The sequence below is a fragment of the Cupressus sempervirens genome, chromosome 7, assembly GCF_028749045.1.
Source record: "Cupressus sempervirens isolate cs-2001-9-10 chromosome 7, ASM2874904v1, whole genome shotgun sequence".
Classification (NCBI taxonomy): domain Eukaryota; kingdom Viridiplantae; phylum Streptophyta; class Pinopsida; order Cupressales; family Cupressaceae; genus Cupressus; species Cupressus sempervirens.
In genome coordinates, this window is record NC_143124.1 from 354,267,905 (window position 1) to 354,286,160 (window position 18,256).

Consider the following 18,256-nt stretch of genomic DNA (forward strand, 5'->3'; position numbering starts at 1 on the left):
ACATCCATAGATGGTAAGGATACATTATACCACATCATGTCAACATATAACAATAAGGTACTATGCCATATCAACACCCTCAAACAAAGACAAGGAATGACATATCATATCTACATTCTCAACCGACAACAAGGTAGTCAATCACATTAATCTTATTTTATGTTTATATACCCTATTTATATATTAAGTTATTACTCATTCAAAACTCATTTAAGGGATACCCTTAGGACCCAGGTTGTGTCTCCTCTCATCTTGGAGAGCCACTCCATACCACTACACAAATATCTAACAAGCTCATCTCATTACAACAAAAATAATTAATGAAATAAGGAAAATCCATGAATGATTCTTGAGTCATAAACCATAAAACATGATATACTCGATTAGTCTCAAACACCAAGAGTTCAAGTCACTCGAACCTCAGCATCGGCGCATAGCTCAACTAAATACCTAATTGTGGTCTCAAACACAACACATCCACATGTCTCATGCAAGCTCAACATTAAAGGTGCCAACACACAACAGAAGCAACACAGAGTATATCTCAACTCCAAAACACTCAAGGAAAGCAACCAAGTGGAAATCATAAAAAGACACAACACATAACTCAATCAACCACTTTGCCAAGAGCAAAAATTCTGAAGGAATCCTCTAATCATCTCGTTACAACATGAGGAAGGCACAAAGTTCCTAAAAAAAATAGATTAAACAAATTATAGAAAAATCTAGCAAGCTACGAAGCCAACAAGGCATGTTTGAATTGCACTAAAATACAACCAAATGTCCTCTCTCCATTCCGTCTTTGCAATAATAAAATAGGCATAAAATTATACCCAAAGATTCACTCATTCACGCGTAGCAATTTCTAATAAAATATGGGTGGCACACAAAATGAGGAAAACATAAAAACACCAAACATCTAAACATCTCAAAATGCAATGAAATTAAAACTTATTTACTATTTTGACTCCAACTTTCAAATAATCTAATAATATTTCTTTCCTAGGTACATATACAAGATCTAGCAGCATAACAAGGCAAAGCTTTCAAACCCCAAGCCTGAAAATATTCAAATTCTCACTGTCGTCCACCTGGGTGATGGAAATAAATGAAATTGTGGGAGAATATTAGTTCTCGAACCATGCAACTATTGTGAAAGATTTCATTCGAACTAATGAAGCAATACAAAAATGGTGAAATGTCCTACCTCACACCAAATAAGGAAAGCCAATATGAAGAGAAAAAATTGAAGACCCAACCTAAATGGATGAGATATTTGACAAAGCAGAGAAATCCTGACATAACAGATCAAACACAATTAACAAAACAAAGATTTTCTCCCATGTATTTTGGAGCAACACCATCATTCTTCAAAACATGAAGTGTGAGAATGATCTTTATCCCACAATATAAATTCAAGTTTTCCAAAAGAACAGATTATTTAAATATTTAAATAAACTATTTGACCTTCCCTGATTTAAATTAAATTGATTCCAATTCAGTGGAATCCAACTATGAAAAATTTGTCAATAATAAAAAATAAATTAAATTAAAATTCCCAAATGCATTAAAATCAACATTTTAATTAAATTACTTGTGATAATTGTGGGAGCCTATAAATGCAAAGTCACGCTAATGGGTCTAAACACAAATGCATAATGACTTTGGGTTTACCAATCAAGTACCAGAGGGATATAATGTAATAAATGGATAAGTCGCCCATACAAGGATGACATTGGCACAATATGCAAGGCTGGAGTTACTATCTCTTGTGCCCACTATCGCAGATAAATATAGGCACACACTCAATCCCTGTAACCTATGATGAATGCGCCTAGCATTTATTCACTCAAATAATGCAAACATCAAGTGTAGTTTCTTGTAGTATAAATAGTCGAATCACATGAATATACATAACATCCAATAGTGGAAGAGAATGAGACAGTGTAGATCTCGTAAGCAAGTGACTACAAGTTTGTCTCACTTTGTACCAACATTGGGGGAAAATGCTTAGAAGTGTTGTCGTGAGTCAATGCACCTCATATAATCATATTAACATTGCAATTGAATGAAAAAAATGTAAATAAACCATTTCTCAATTATTCTATGCATATATTAATGGAAGTAAGCAATTGAAATACCCAACAATATCTATGGCACATTATATCATAAAATTCCATAAAATCTTCCCGATATAACATTCATAATTTTGAATGCAAAATAAACCAATTAACATCATAAAGTATCATAATGTAGATATGATCAAAATACTATTATTGACATAATCTAACATATAACTCGACACTACTGCAAGAATTGGAATAAAGTGGAGAAATCATATGCATCACACAATGCAACCACTAATCACATCACAAAGGTACTCACAGAATAACATCGTAATACCATCCAAATCTATATAACCATTGGCATGTACCAGTGAAACCATCAAGTCACATCAAAGCTTCATAAGGAAAATATCAATCAAAACCACAACTGGCATCTCGAAATAGACACAAGAATTAGCTATATTAGGTGCATGTCATAATGTCATGCATAAAAACATAATATGAGAATAATTACCGCATAACAAGATAATCTCAACTAATCACATAGGAGCAATAGTACACAAAGATTTATAGGTTCCCTGATTTAAAATAAATTGATTCCAATTCAGTGGAATCCAACTATGAAAAATTTGTCAATAATAAAAAATAAATTAAATTAAAATTCCCAAATGCATTAAAATCAACATTTTAATTAAATCACTTGTGATAATTGTGGGAGCCTATAAATGCAAAGTCACGCTAATGGGTCTAAACACAAATGCATAATGACTCTGGGTTTACCAATCAAGTACCAGAGGGATATAATGTAATAAATGGATACGTCGCCCATACAAGGATGACATTGGCACAATATGCAAGGCCGGAGTTACTATCTCTTGTGCCCACTATCGCGGATAAATATAGGCACACACTCAATCCCTGTAACCTATGATGAATGCGCCTAGCATTTATTCACTCAAATAATGCAAACATCAAGTGTAGTTTCTTGTAGTATAAATAGTCGAATCACATGAATATACATAACATCCAATAGTGGAAGAGAATGAGACATAGTGTAGATCTCGTAAGCAAGTGACTACGAGTTTGTCTCACTTTGTACCAACATTGGGGGAAAATGCTTAGAAGTGTTGTAGTGAGTCAATGCACCTCATATAATCATATTAACATTGCAATTGAATGAAAAAAATTTAAATAAACCATTTCTCAATTATTCTATGCATATATTAATGAAAGTAAGCAATTGAAATACCCAACAATATCTATGGCACATCATATCATAAAATTCCATAAAATCTTCCCGATATAACATTCATAATTTTGAATGCAAAATAAACCAATTAACATCATAAAGTATCATAATGTAGATATGATCAAAATACTATTATTGACATAATCTAACATATAACTCGACACTACTGCAGGAATTGGAATAAAGTGGAGAAATCGTATGCATCACACATGCAACCACTAATCACATCACAAAGGTATTCACAGAATAACATCGTAATACCATCCAAATCTATATAACCATTGGCATGTACCAGTGAAACCATCAAGTCACATCAAAGCTTCATAAGGAAAATATCAATCAAAACCACAACTGGCATCTCGAAATAGACACAAGAATTAGCTATATTAGGTGCATGTCACAATGTCACGCATAAAAACATAATATGAGAATAATTACTGCATCACAAGATAATCTCAACTAATCACATCAGAGCAGTAGTACAAAAAACGAACCAAAGCAAGGTATATCAATTTAAGTACACCACCAACCAAAGCACCTTGGTTCATACAACTAGATATAATGCATAAATAGTCTATCGATGCAACAACATAAATCAAATCACCCTGAAGGTAACAACCTCTCATGGGTCCAACATGGTCAAACTATAAGCATGAACGTTAAAGCCACATCGATTAAGATGACATGCAAAATGCAAACAACAGAGGCACTACAAAGGTTGTCACTCACCTCCTTCCTTTGTGCTCTTACACTAAATGAGTTCTTGCTACCTTCTTGTCTAAGTCAAATACTTGGGTTGGTTTCATGCATCTTCCTACCTAGAAAACCATTTATGCTTTAGCTCCATCTTTGTTGATTACACATTTCAATTCATTTATGGTATTGTAGATGAAATGATAAAATTCCAGTCAAATTAGTTATCTTACTATTTTATATTACATTAAGATCTAAAATTCCTAAAGGTAACTCAATTTTAAGATAATATCTTTTTGTCTCCATGGATTCTTATTAAATGAATAGATATCAAGCATAAGTAGTTAGTTGACAGCTAGGGATTCCCTCTAGCTTGAGGATGTCTCTTAATGAGATGTAGAAGTGGTTAATCAACTAGTTCAAACACAAAATCATGTACTATACTAACAAGTTTCTTGCCTTTTTGAGGAAGGGTTTTGGTGCCCTACAAAATCTTCCTAGCCTCTCATATGTATTTCCCCACCACCTAAATGTCATTGAATAGGTGGTATGTTGAGCACAATCAATTGAGTAGGTAATTTATTTCATCTAGATGTGATGGTCCTTATAATATAAGGTCACTCAACATAATAAGAAATATAGATCAGGTATCCTTAAATCCTAAATTCAGATTCATTTGTGTCATCTCCAGCCAAATCCTTAGCACTATTTAACAAAGTTAGACTAAGACAGTATTGGTTTTATAGAAAGCAACTTCAAGTTTTACAAAGGGTAAGTGGTAAATGGTCAATTGGTAGGAAAAGATTCTTGTACCCTTCTTCAACATTAAGGATTCCTTGCATGTTTTTAGTATGTGGAAGGTCTAACAATCAATCTCTTTGGTGCAAACTCAACTTCTTCACTTCTCCCATTTGGTGGAATCGAGTGATTTGGAAAGATAATTTGCTCTTAGCTTTATCTCCCCCTCTACGTACACTAGAGATATTTTCACTTTCAATGATCTCTGTGACTACTAGCCCTTACAAGGAACTTGGGGGATTACCTTCGTACATAATGAACCTCTAGTTTTTAACAAAAAGTGATCACTTCCATTATACCACTTATCCTGAGTGTAGCATCAAACTCTCTATTGCAATTCATAACAATGTCATCAAATATTGACATAGCTTTCCGACTCCTTTTCCCATCAAACAAATCTACTCATAATATCTTTTTTGCTTTTCTCCTAGTCCCTCATCAAATATTGACATAGCTTTCCGACTCCTTTTCCCATCAAACAAATCTACTCATAATATCTTTTTTGCTTTTCTCCTAGTCCCTCATTTTAATGTCAAAAGGTCTTTGTCACTTTAATTATGTCTTGTAATCCACATTGAGTTCACATCATTGACATTCCAATACTTTGTAATAATAATTTATAAAACTACTAATATTCAATAAAAAAAAATTCTATTGAAAGGTTTGAAACATTCCACAATTAATTTTACAATTATATCATTAATTATATAGTTTTGAATAATCATTTCAACAAATATTTAGTGGATATTGATCATTACCACATCCCTTACCCAAATAAACTCACTGTAAAAGAAGATAAAACAATCATTTCGGAAAAAATATCCAAAATTGACGTCAATCTCAAACTGTGGTATTAAAAATTTGTTTTTAAATTATCGGAAAAAACAAATTAATCGGCCCTATAAGTACTTCTGCTGATATTAAGACAATGATAACAAGCTAAAGATTGTTCAAAACTTCTAGGCGGTTTTTCATATAAAATTGGGGACAATGAATTGGTTAATAGTTAACCAAAACTTCACATCAACCAATCAAGATTTTATTTTCTGATAAGGTAAGATTTACAACATGGGCAAGCGGAAAATATAGTATTTGAATACATACCTTCGCAGCAATTTCTTTTTTCTCTGAACACAACATAAGATTGCCCCCTCCACAATTAGTTATATGGACTCCTTCATTTTGTCCAGCATCTCTTCCTTCAAATGAGGGAAACGCTGAAGCTGCAGAATGAGTTTGGCCAAATCGTTCATGGATTTCAGAAGTTTTAAGCACTCCTTCTTATTCTGTTTTATTTTGTCCAGCGTTTCAATAACTGCAGCCACCAATAAAAACCCCACTCCGACCCAGTGAACATTTCCAAGAGCATTTAACACTGAAATTGCTGTACCATGTTTATCACCAGTAGACTTTGATATCTGCCCAAATTAAAAAACACAAATCTTGAAACAGATAATATGGAACACCATGTTCTCGCCAAGCAAATTTTGTACAACTATTATGCTCATAATTGTGCTCCACAGCATTATTCTCCTTTTAGCTCATGAAAATAGATGAAGAAAGAATAGAGATTGCTGTAAAGTTGCACCTGATCCGAAATTAGCTTGACATTTACTGAGACTTCTTCAGAGAAATCAGCAACGTCAGATGCAGAGGGTAGCCGAGCTCTCACGGAATCCACCTTCTCATAAGCAGCTCTTTCTTTTCCCTGCAACCAACTCCTCGTTAAATTAACGAAATTTAAAGAAATGTGTGCAAAATTCAAAGGTTTGTACCTTGCTGGTGTAATGAGAAAGAAGATTGTCAATATTGTACACTAATTGTTGGAGATAGTCTGGCGTGGTTGTGTCTGTGCTGAGAATTATTTGATGTATCAACTGAGCAGCTGTAACAGGGGATGTTGGCAAAGCCATTGTTATAGATGTTAAACACAATGCAGTATGTGAAAGAATCAATGCCCTTCTATTTGCGATCATCAATGCTTAAATTAGAGAGTGCATCTGAAAATGGGTGTTTAAGTGTTACATTTTCCTCTTCAAATGAAGAAAATGGGGCTGTCTAATTTCCAGTCAAAATACACCAAAGAGAAAAATGAGAGTCTTTATGTTACATTTTCCTCTGCCGTCTAAATTCCAGTCAAAATACACCAAAGACTTAAATGAGAGTCTTTATGTTACATTTTCCTCTGCCGTCTAAATTCCAGTCAAAATACACCAAAGACTTAAATGAGTCTTTATTTTCCAATCTGCTTCCAGAAGGAGTACAAAACGTGCCTGGTCGGTGGAAAAAAGTGGAGAACAATAAAGAACTGGTAATACCTAAGTTGCGAAGAGCAAGAACTCGATTAATTATTTTACACGGGCGTACGCAGTACAGAGGGCGTATCGTCTATCTGTAATTGAAGAAAAGGGCAAATGAAAATTTTCATTTAAAGGTGTGGCGAATGGTGATCCATCAATCACAACTCACATTTAAGAAGGCAAGTCCACTTGATGCTCCCGTTCCTCTCTGTTCCCCGCGCCAGCTTATTTTGATGGCCGTATGGTTTTGGGTTTTTGTTTGTTTCTTTGTTTTTTCCTTAAAACTAATTATATCATAGGTGGTCTCTTACCTGAAGTGAATGATTTACATTTTGATATCAGCGGTTCATGGCTAAGGAGAAGCTATTCAAAGACAAATGGAAAAATAAATGGCTATTTGTATTTGTTATTTTGATGCATTAAGTTTATAATTGTTATTTGAATTCCTTGTTTTGATGCACTGAGTGTTATATTATTAGGTCACTTTCTTCTTCTTTATCATTAGTTTTATTATTATTATTTATTTTATTTTTATTAAGTTATTGATGGTGTTTTTTTATTCTATTACTTTTTTCATACCAAAAAAAATCTATGAATGTCAATTTTTTGTTAAATTTATTCAAATTAAAATTCTAACCTCATTTCTTATGATGTCAAAGCTTTACAATAAAAAAAAGACTTGATCTTTGATGTGCTCATTTGGAACCATTCTTCAACAATAAAGCAAGGGCCCATTGACAACATCAGTCTTCTATAATACCAAACTTCCACAAATTCAAAGCTTTGCTATACTGCATAGATATAAAACCTTTCAGAATAATCAACCAACAGAGTTTGATATTACCATTGTTATTATTATCTATCTTCCTTCTACCACATAGTATGTGTTATATCATCATTGTAGTCTCATCATATGAGTAGTTGAGATATGTAATGCAAAGCAAAATGATGAGATTAGAGGGAATTATAGGTTGTAAGAATTAAGTGGTCACATCATCTACTTTGATTTCCATTTCATGTATTTGAATCCTTTCGCCAAAATAATGGTCACTCGAATTGTATTTGAAAAGATAAATGATGAGCCTCATGGCATTTATACTCCATATAATTGTTGTTTTACTCTAAATTAAGGGTAAGGTTTTTTAGAGGGAGTTTCTTAAAAGAAATTAGAATGTGTAACTCAATTTATTTATGAATATTATAAAGGGTTGATAGTGGGTTAATATCGCTCACTAGATTCGAGACATGGTTTAATAGCCTCTTGTGCCTTCTATAAGTATAGTGGTTGTATTGGGCATTACTAGGTCGATCTTTTGTTGCAACGACATCACTAGCAGGTAACAAGCGGTTTAGCGCTTAGTCACATGTTTGAATCCTTATAGGTCACAACAAGTAATGTTGAGAGGAGGAATGTTGGTAGTGGGTCATCATCCCTCATTGGATTTATGACATGGTTTAACATCCTCATGTGTCTTCTATAAGCCTAGTGGTTGTATTGGGCATTAACAAGTTGACCTTTTGGTGCAACAACAACCCTAGCAATTAACTTAAAGTTGGTGATTTCAAGAATTCTATAGTGCAGATCAACATAAAAGTTGAAGCTTCAAATTTTGAAAAGGTTATGGTCTCAGAAAAGATACTAAATAGAAAGCTAATTAATAACATTGTTTACCTTTTATTTCTATTTTCTCAGGTAGACATCTAAAATATCAAATGATTGACAAGTGACAAGGAAAAGATCCTATACCCCAATTTTAACACTAATATTTATAGTCTTTAAAATAAGAATTGTTATTTTTTAAGAAAATATTTCAAAAAAATAACCTTAATTCTAGAACACTAATATTTAAAATCAAATCCATGTTTAGTTCTAGAGATACTTGTGTAACCATCCAAATGAATTAAATGTCAAAGTATCAACCAACCAAGATTCATAATTAAAATATGCTCACTAATTTGTTTAAATTTTACATTTATTTTTATCTATTATTCTATTGGGTAATAGTGTGCTACAGTCATGTATTAGTCACCTTTTAAAAAGTCAAAGCATCCACCAATAAGAAGCAAGAATTGGAATATATTGAATAACTTTTCTTATAATTGTATTTTCATTTTTCATTTTCATACAATAGTCATCTCACTATTCTTTTTTGTCTTATTTCTTTTGACAATATGTCATGATAAATTCACTTATTTTTATAGTAATATTTTAACAAATACATGCAATTATATCCTTTGTCTTGTTTAATTTAGAAATGTGTGGATGATAAAACTTTTTTTTTTGTAATAATAATTTAACAAATAACTTCAACTATAATTACCAAACATTTTTTAAAAGTGATTACTTTTTCATGAATTCATTTAGTAATGATAAAGAGCATAATAATTATATAATCTTATATAATAAATATAATTATTTTATTAACAATATAAAAACCAATAAATATCATATTTAATATATAGATCTGGATATGATAATCATTTTTTTAAAATTTTTTTTTATAAATCGGTAGATGGCCGAAGTCTTGATTGTATTAATTTAATTAAGAATAAAATACAACAAAGAATCTTCGTTCAAGTGAGCATTGGTAGGAAAGAATGGAGAAAGAAAACGTCTAGTTTCACCCGAGACCATCGTCCTTTATTATTACATTATAAAAGGGGCATACCCCAATAAACATACTACAAAAGTTTTATTATAGTTACAAGGAAAAAGATTCAAAGTCTTCTTTTGGATTTTAAGCTTTTTGTTGATGCATTCATCAATCAAACATAGTTATGTATCCAAGAGACCTATCTAACCAAAACTGTAGATTCTTGACTTGCTCCCCTTCTGAGTAATTTTTCTTGAGTTGCATGGTCTTTACTATTCTATTATTCAATTGTGCCACTTAGAAAAACCATTAAAAATATAAGTTAGGAGTACATGAGAACAAAGACTTGATAAGACCCTGAAAATCTAGATAATCACAAGAAAAGACCGAGGGCAGTCCATGAAGGCTGAACATACCATAAGATCAAAAGAAAAATTCTTTTTCCATTCATACTTTAAACAACCTTGAAACTAATATAAAACTTGGATTCCTACTAAAACTGGAATTCATAGAGAGTCTAAAGCTCACTTAACTTTTGGAAACTACAAGAGATACTATTCTACTACTTTCAGTAGTAATATCTTATAAGGTTCAGCTTTTCTTCAATTCATTTGAGGGGAGCTCTGTAAAGTTATTGATATATTTAACAAATGTGCTATGCATCTTTGAATATCCTTAGAAATATTATCTGCTATAGTCTGATGTAAGTCATATACTCCAAAGTGCATAAATCAACCTAACCGATTTTCAAGCTAACTTCATTGATCTGATTAGAAGGATCTAAAAAACACCATAGCTAGGGAAGATATCAAAGTGATAAAAACCACCAGGATATACCTAGAGAAATGAAAGAAGCCAAACATTCAAACAAAGACCCCAAGAATGTTAATCCATGCCTTCGAAAGATACTGATATAAGGGGTATAAATTAAAAGAGATAGACAACTAGTTGTTTAGAGAAGTAACTACTCAACTCTTCTTTGCTTATTTTTAATATCTTGTGTTAAAAATTCTGGAAACTTTACGACTGCCTACATGAATCTTTCTATGATTAGTCTTAATTACTATGCAATCCTACTAAGAACCTTGTTGAGAGCGATGAAGAAGGAAGGTGAGTCGAGCTTGAAAGCAGATTGTTCAAAACACTAATGCTTACCTACTAAAACTACCATACGAGCTATGGAGAGCCCAAATAAAAGTCTAAATTAATACAAAGAGAAGAGACCAAATATAGAGCATGCCATGTTGGAAATTACTCTGCCAAATTCTTAAAAGTTAACCAGATTAACTACATAAAATAGTCTCACAATCCAAACTCAAAATGGGCATATAATCTAGAGGGTTAGTGCAGGGGAAGGAATTAGCTCCAAAATTGACATGATAAAACCGAATTATGTTAAGAAACCCAACTAAATGCAATGTCAGAAACTAGCTAGAAATTGGGATAAAAAGAAACTAAAAAGACTTGTTAGTCTAATTTGTTTATCCTACTTAATACTGAAAGTAGGTATCTAATATACTAGTTATTGCTAAAGGTGATTTTAAAAACTAACATACATTCTGCGTTATTTAAAACTTCATAAACTTTTAGATGAGATCTAAACCTCTTACCCATCAAGATCGCAAGAGACCATGTGAAGATAGAATTAAACTAATTAGAAATGTATTACTATGTCTATGGCGACTTATAATATACAAATAACCAGATCAAAGATAGGAGGGAAGCACTAGAATAACAACCAGATCCAAAGAGGGGATCCAGACAAACCAAAGCTATATAAACACCCTCCTTACATATAATGTGAATAGGAGGGAAGAAACAAAGAGAAATGACATAATGCATAGAAGAAGATAAGAACGAAACCAAGAACAATATACACTAGAGACTAACATCCCACAAGCCAAAAAACAAAGTGCCTACACATGGGATATGTACCAACCTAGCCAGAAGCAAAAACAAGGAGAGGTTGCCAACATTACACCAAGGTGCCCGCCTACTTCCAAAAGACCATTATGACTTCTGATATGTCATTGGGTTTCTCCAACTAGAAATTTGGTAGGAACTCGAAATCAAACTTCACCCTGTTGGTCTTTTCCATGTTCGAAGTGCAAAAGTTCAAGGCCTCTATTTTGTCGAAGACCACCCTTGGCTGAATGTAGGCTTTAAATAGATTGAGGTAATTGACTAGCCATTCTTTTCTCTTATCTTCCTCGATTCCTCTCCACCGGAGAAGGAACTGAATACTAGCCTCCATCCTAGGCCATTCTTGGTAGAAGGTAAAATTTTCATGACTAACCAGAGAGGGGCAGCGAAAGGCTACCTCCAGCTTGGGGCTGCCCAAGGTGTGAGCCGTGTATTTTTCTGGAAGAGGGACTTGAAGCTTGTTGTTAATGCTCTTGACTGCTTCTTCCTAACCCCTCCGCTAGACTGGGTCAAAAATATTGCAATAGAGCCTAATTATGGCCCATGGTTCCATCCTAGCTCTGGCCAAACAGCCAATAAAAGTTCCTATGATGTCATTGTTTGTCCTCCATGTGAATTCATAGCTAAAAATGCCTTCATCGATGGCCTTGCTAACTACTATCCTTGTCATGTCGTCGACTAGTTTTAGTATCTTGCTCCATCTCTCTAGTTTAACATTGCCCTGAAAAGCCATGGTTCTAGATTCCAAAGTGTGATAGAGATAGATTAGTGTCCATCTCGCAATTAAGATTGAGCCAACTGATAGAAAGGGAAAGCAACAGCCAAAACTCTAAAAAGGTCATGGAAGCCTTAAACACCTTGACATCATCAAAGGATGATGTCATTAATGCCCAAGCACTAGGGTAATTGATGAAGAATAATGAAGAGAGTCGACATGAGAAAACATCAAGAAAGCATGATTACGATAGGCTAGACCATGGATGAAAGGCCACCAGAAAACAAAAGGAACATAATGATAAACCGAAGGAAAGAAAAAGCCAGATGATGGATATACAATCACAAAAAGATAAAGTGCATACCTAAAGATTAAAAGGATAAATAAAACAACCTTCCCTAGATCTATAAGGTAAGGTTTCAATAAAAAAGGAGGAAAGAAAAAAATCATCAAAACTAAGAAAGTTAATTTTGGTTAATAACCAAGAAAGACTTATCACTAGCCCCCTCATTTGCTAGTATGTTTTCCTTCTTATTACCTTCCTAATAAATGTGATTGATCTAGATTTTTAAACCTATCTAGAAAACTAAGAACCTCTTATAATTTTGAATTCAAAACCTAGTTGGGTGCGACTCTTTTTCTAATAGTATTCAAAACAATCTAGGAGTCTCCTCTGATAATAATTTTGGATAGACCTAACATTAAGCATAGTTGAAGCCCCTCTTGCAGAGCTTCAAGCTCGGCTAAGTTGTTAGTGGTAGGATCAATAGATTTGGCCTTTTGGCTATCCAAGGACCTGTCTCATTGTTGATGATGCAACCAATACTTGCCCTACCTAGATTACCTCCAGAAGCTCCATCAAAATTTAATTTAAACCATCCATAGGGAGGAGGTTGTCATCTGTAATTTTCCCTTGCTTCACGATTCTTTTTTGTGTAGATAAGTGGAGGGTTAATGATGTTATTCCATTTATTCTTGATGAAACCATCCCAACTAGAGAAGGATCCTTCTTCTTTCTAGACCTTTTTGAGGTGGGAGTTTAGAGTTTCAACTATACTTCAATCTTTTTGATGATCTCTTTTGGCTGCATTTCCTGCTCCCTAAATATTCTTCTATTTCTTTCTTTCCACACCTCCCAAACGAGGATGGATGGGCTGATATTCCAAATTTTGTTGTAAACGCCTCTGTAGGAATTAGTCAGCCAACTTCTGAGAAGATCAACTAAAGAATTAGGAAAAAGGGCATACCAACCTAGCATATACTTGAGCCATTCCCAACAGTGTTAGGTAAAAGGGCATCTATAAAATATGTGGTTAGGGTCTTCGTTGTTTCATTTACAGAGGGCACGTCTCAAAGAGTCTTCATATCCCAATTTGTGAAATCTATTTGTTGTGAGAATCTTTTTTTGGTATGCCAACCATAAGAATAACCTCGCTTTTGGGCAACAAGATGAATCCCAACATAGGCTTAGTGGAAGTTCCCTTTCCTCACATTTTAGAGAGTTCATGATAGCTTTGTAACCACTTTTGACACTATACTTACCATCTTTAGATGCAGCCCACACTAGTCTATCTTCTTGTTATGATTGCTTGATAATCATTTTTTTAATTATCTCTTGGTATATCTCTTTTGCTGAGGGCTCCAAGTCTAAGTCGTCCATAGTTTTCCACACCCAGCTAGAAATACCATTTATGGAAACCTTAGTCTTATAGTCATTGACCTTGCAACCCCACCGAGATGTTAACACCTCTTTGAGTTTTCCAGGGACCTCTAAGCTGTCTATGGGGGGCTATCCATCCCATGAGTCTTCCCAAAATAAAGCTTCATCTCCTTTGCCAACATCCCAAGTGAGGAATTTGCTGATGAGGGATCTACATCTAACAATAAAGTTTCAGCTCTCTGATCCCTTCGAAAGGGATCTCATCCTAAAGATTGAATAGGGATTCGTAGAGTCAAGATACTTACAATGTAAAATTTTAGCCCATTTTCTATTTCTATTAACAAAAAGGTGCCATATTAATTTGGCCCCAAATGCTTCATTTTTCTATTGTAAATTCTTAACACCTAAACCACCAGAATCCTTCGGTTTACAGATGTTTTCCCAACTTATGAGTGGAATACTCTTCGAGTTGGCACCGTTATCCCAAAAGAAGTTTCTAAAAAGGGATTCAAACTTCTTATTGATGTACTTAGGAAGCAGAAGGCAGGATAAAGGATAAGAAGGGATGGTAGACAAGACATATTTAATCTTAACAATTTTACCCGCTTTTGTGAGCAATCTATCCTTCTAGCCACCTATCCTTGATTCCACTTTATCCAAGACCTTCTGCCAAACCTTACTGGATTTGCTTGCCTTTTCTAGGTCAATCCCCAAATACTTACAAGGGAATGAACCCTTCTTATAACCCATAATGTGACAAATCTGCTTTTTTAATTCCGATTTTGTATTGGTGAAAAAGATTTTAGATTTTGCTACATTTACCTTTTGACCCGAAGCTACCATATATAATCATATGATGGACCTGATATTTAGAGCTTTTTTGGTGGAACTTTCACTAGGCAGAATAGTATCATCTGCAAATTGTTGATGGGTCATATTAGGGACATTGTCTGTTATTGTTATTCTGGAGATTTCCTTTCTATTATATGCTTCGGTGAGTGCTCTTTTGAATGCTTCTACCATGATAATGAATAGGAATGGAGAGAGGGGGTCAGGGATAACTTTAAGGAACCCCCCCCCCCCCCCCCCCAATTTATAAAATTGTGATGAATCACATGTCTTTTGGGTGAAAAAAAAATTAATAGTGTTGGCAAATTATGCGTCAATGGATGGATATTTGGTGGCAATTTTTTTAATAGTTTAGACAATTGTTATAAAATAATGGCGATTATAATTTTTGTTTTTAATAAAATTATTAATATTGATGGCGAATTATGTTTTGAAATATGGATATTGGTTGGTGAATATTTTAATAACCGATACCTTTTTTATAAAAAGGTGGCAAAATTATTTTCCAAATAATTGAATTAATTTATTTGTTATGGCGAATGGTTTTCAGAAAGTTATAGTTGGTATGGCTATTTTCAAAAGATGGAAAATAAGTAGCCTAACCTAACATACCAACTTACATAAATTATTGGCCACTACCACTGTAATTATGTTAAATGTATTATTTGAGAACTCAGACCGTCTGATGATCCAAGATCAATGGTTGAGGTTTAATTTTGGCCAACATTTCTTGAAGGAAGAAGAATTGTCGAGGTAGTCACTGGAATGTTGACACATATCAAGGTAAGTTGTATGCGGAGTACAATGCACCTGGAAAGAATTAAATGCCATGTCAGTGATAGCGATGTTCTCTCGCTAGTATGCAAAGCCTCGACCTTGTTCAAGTGTCTGGAACGGTAACACGTTTCTATCCAATGTGTATCACTTTAGCTGCAGGAGATAGTATATTGATGTCTTGTCACTATTAATTACAATTTACAATTGGCCTTTTCCATCGGCGAAGCGGCTTCGCACGCATTACAGGACATGCCACAGTCCACTAATAGTAGTACTATTACTATTAGTCTTAATTACAATTGGCCTTTTCCATCGGTTAAGTGGTTTCACACACATTACAGGACAATGGACGGTATTAGTGTTGAATTACAATTGGCCTTTTCGACACGTACTTGCAATTATGTTCAAGATTTGAGAATATTTGCTAATTTAATGTAATTGAATTAGCAGTTGGACAGAAACAAACAAATAATCCCTGGCACCCTACCCACCAAGCTTATTTATAGGCATTTGAGCTAATTCTTTCATCATTGCCCATCTCATTTTTGGTAGTCGATAGGTCTAGTTTGTTAATTGTTTGTTAATAGTTTGGTGTTAGTTTGAACTTTGCAGTAAAGATGGACAACCCTATTCGCCTGAGATGCATTTTGGAAGAGGAGCAGAAGGCCTTTCTAGGTCGCGTTCCTGAGGAAAACCTCTTGTCAATTTGTAATGAGGTTGTTCCATGCTCTGGTGTGAAGTTTGTTATTGCTGCTATCAAAATGGTTCTGGGGCATGAGTTTTTGAAGAATGAGAATTGGTATCGTGTCAACAATGACATTATGTCACAATTTCTAGCCTCTCTGCTTGACCTCGGAGAAGCAAGGGCCAAAATTCTGCTGCTCCTGAGGAAGATTTTTAAAGTAGTATATTTGGGCAATGACATTGAAATTGTCGCTCATGCAGTTTCGGGAGTGGGGATCCCTTGGGCGGGTGAAGTCCACAAGCTTCTGGAACTTGGCCAAAATGTGGTCCTGCAACCATTTTTACTGGGCTTGACTGCTGGGCAGTTGCAACACCATAGGAAATGCGCAAGAATTGGGTTGAATTTTCTTCGAAAATGGTTTTTCCTAGATGAAGTGGAAGATGGCAACAACTGGCTACAAGAATTCACAACCATGGTCAATTCTGGTGGTTTCTACAATGAATAGTACAATACTTCTAGAGTCTAGGGTTTTCCCCCAATTTTGTAAATTTGTAAATTTCAAGAAATATCAATGAAATTTCTTGAGTTTTAGTTCCATTTAAAATTGTATTTCATTGTTTTAACTTCTTATGCTTACTTATGCAACATTGCAATATTTTGCTTTTTTTAATTTTCTATTGAATTGTTTATAAAAGCCTATGTGAATATAAAATATTATTAGTAAACTAATGGATCACCTAGTTCCATATTAGTTCTATAATCTAAAAATTTCATTGATATACCAATGTTTTCAAAAGGTTTATTAATTTGCATATCAAATATTGGTTAAAATAAATACAAAAATTTACTAATTTTAACTTCAATTAAAATAAATTCTAATTAGGTACAAAATAATTTAAATATTTTATTAGAATATATATAATTATACAAATATACATTTAAAATAGTTTACTAAATTATTTAATTTTAATTTTTAATAACCAAGTTAGTGAAGAAGGTTCTAACTAATCCTTCTCTAGATTTAAAATTGTATAATTTATAGATTATTGCATATCAAAATGTTAGTAGAATCACCTAGCTTAAGATTAACCCAATAAACTTTTCTTTCTTGAATTATTAATTTTTTTAATAATATAATTATTTCTTATTCAATTTACAAATTGTGATATTGAAATCTATGTAAAAGAAAATTTATGTCAAAAAGTATTCGAGAATCTAGCCGAAAATAAATGAACATGGAGGTAGCCTCCGAGAAAAGAGGTCTTATAACACTAAATAAAAAGAACCAATTATCATTCAGATAAATAGTATAGATAATATATGAGAATAATAAATTTATATAATTACTTTATAAATATTTGATAAAAAGAAAAATAGTTCATTTTCATTGGTTGGTTGATTCTAAACTAATTCACTTATTGTGCAAATTGAATGCAATAGTACTAGCCTACTGACAAGTACAATAATATACTAACTATACTCGTAATTTAATGGGAGTGGGACCCACGACCCACGGGGCCACCACACCATTCACTAGTGTCGTTGGATGTTTATAGATCAATGATAGAAGTTGAGTTTCGGGATGAAAGGAAAAAGAAACCCTGTCATTTCAAACACGTCCCGAAAACATGACAAGTGTCACTAAACTCCTTGGTCGACCAACAAATAACAATGTAGTTTCAATTTGGTGATGACGTGACACTGACACATCTGACTCGTGATGTGAGTCATCCTGATACCTTACTACCTTAGTTAATGGGAGTGGGACCCACAACCCACAACCCACGAGGCCACCACACCATTCATCGGTGCCATTGGATGTTTATAGATCAATGACCGAAGTTGAGTGTCGGGATGAAAGAAAAAAGAAACCCTGTCATTTCAAACGCGTCTCGAAAACATGACACGTGTCACTAAACCCCTCGGTCGACCAACAAATAACAATGT

General features: G+C 33.8%; 2 protein-coding genes across 2 annotated transcripts in view; both read right to left on the minus strand.

Moving 5' to 3' along the window:
• The window catches only part of LOC149546917 (disease resistance protein L6-like), a 56,746-nt gene extending 50,704 nt beyond the window's left edge, over positions 1 to 6,042 (minus strand). The window contains exon 1 of the mRNA XM_089791417.1: positions 5,911 to 6,042. The gene's annotated coding sequence lies outside the window, so the exon portion shown is untranslated. The remainder of the gene's footprint in view (positions 1 to 5,910) is intronic.
• Positions 5,658 to 7,251, minus strand: LOC149546919 (uncharacterized). Its single transcript, XM_089791418.1, has 3 exons — positions 6,582 to 7,251; positions 6,395 to 6,514; positions 5,658 to 6,224 (listed from the first exon to the last, which is right to left on the minus strand). The coding sequence occupies exons 1-3, from the start codon at positions 6,780 to 6,782 to the stop codon at positions 5,970 to 5,972; spliced, it is 576 nt and encodes a 191-aa protein (XP_089647544.1). The 5' UTR covers positions 6,783 to 7,251; the 3' UTR covers positions 5,658 to 5,969.
• Between the last annotated feature and the right edge of the window lie 11,005 nt (positions 7,252 to 18,256).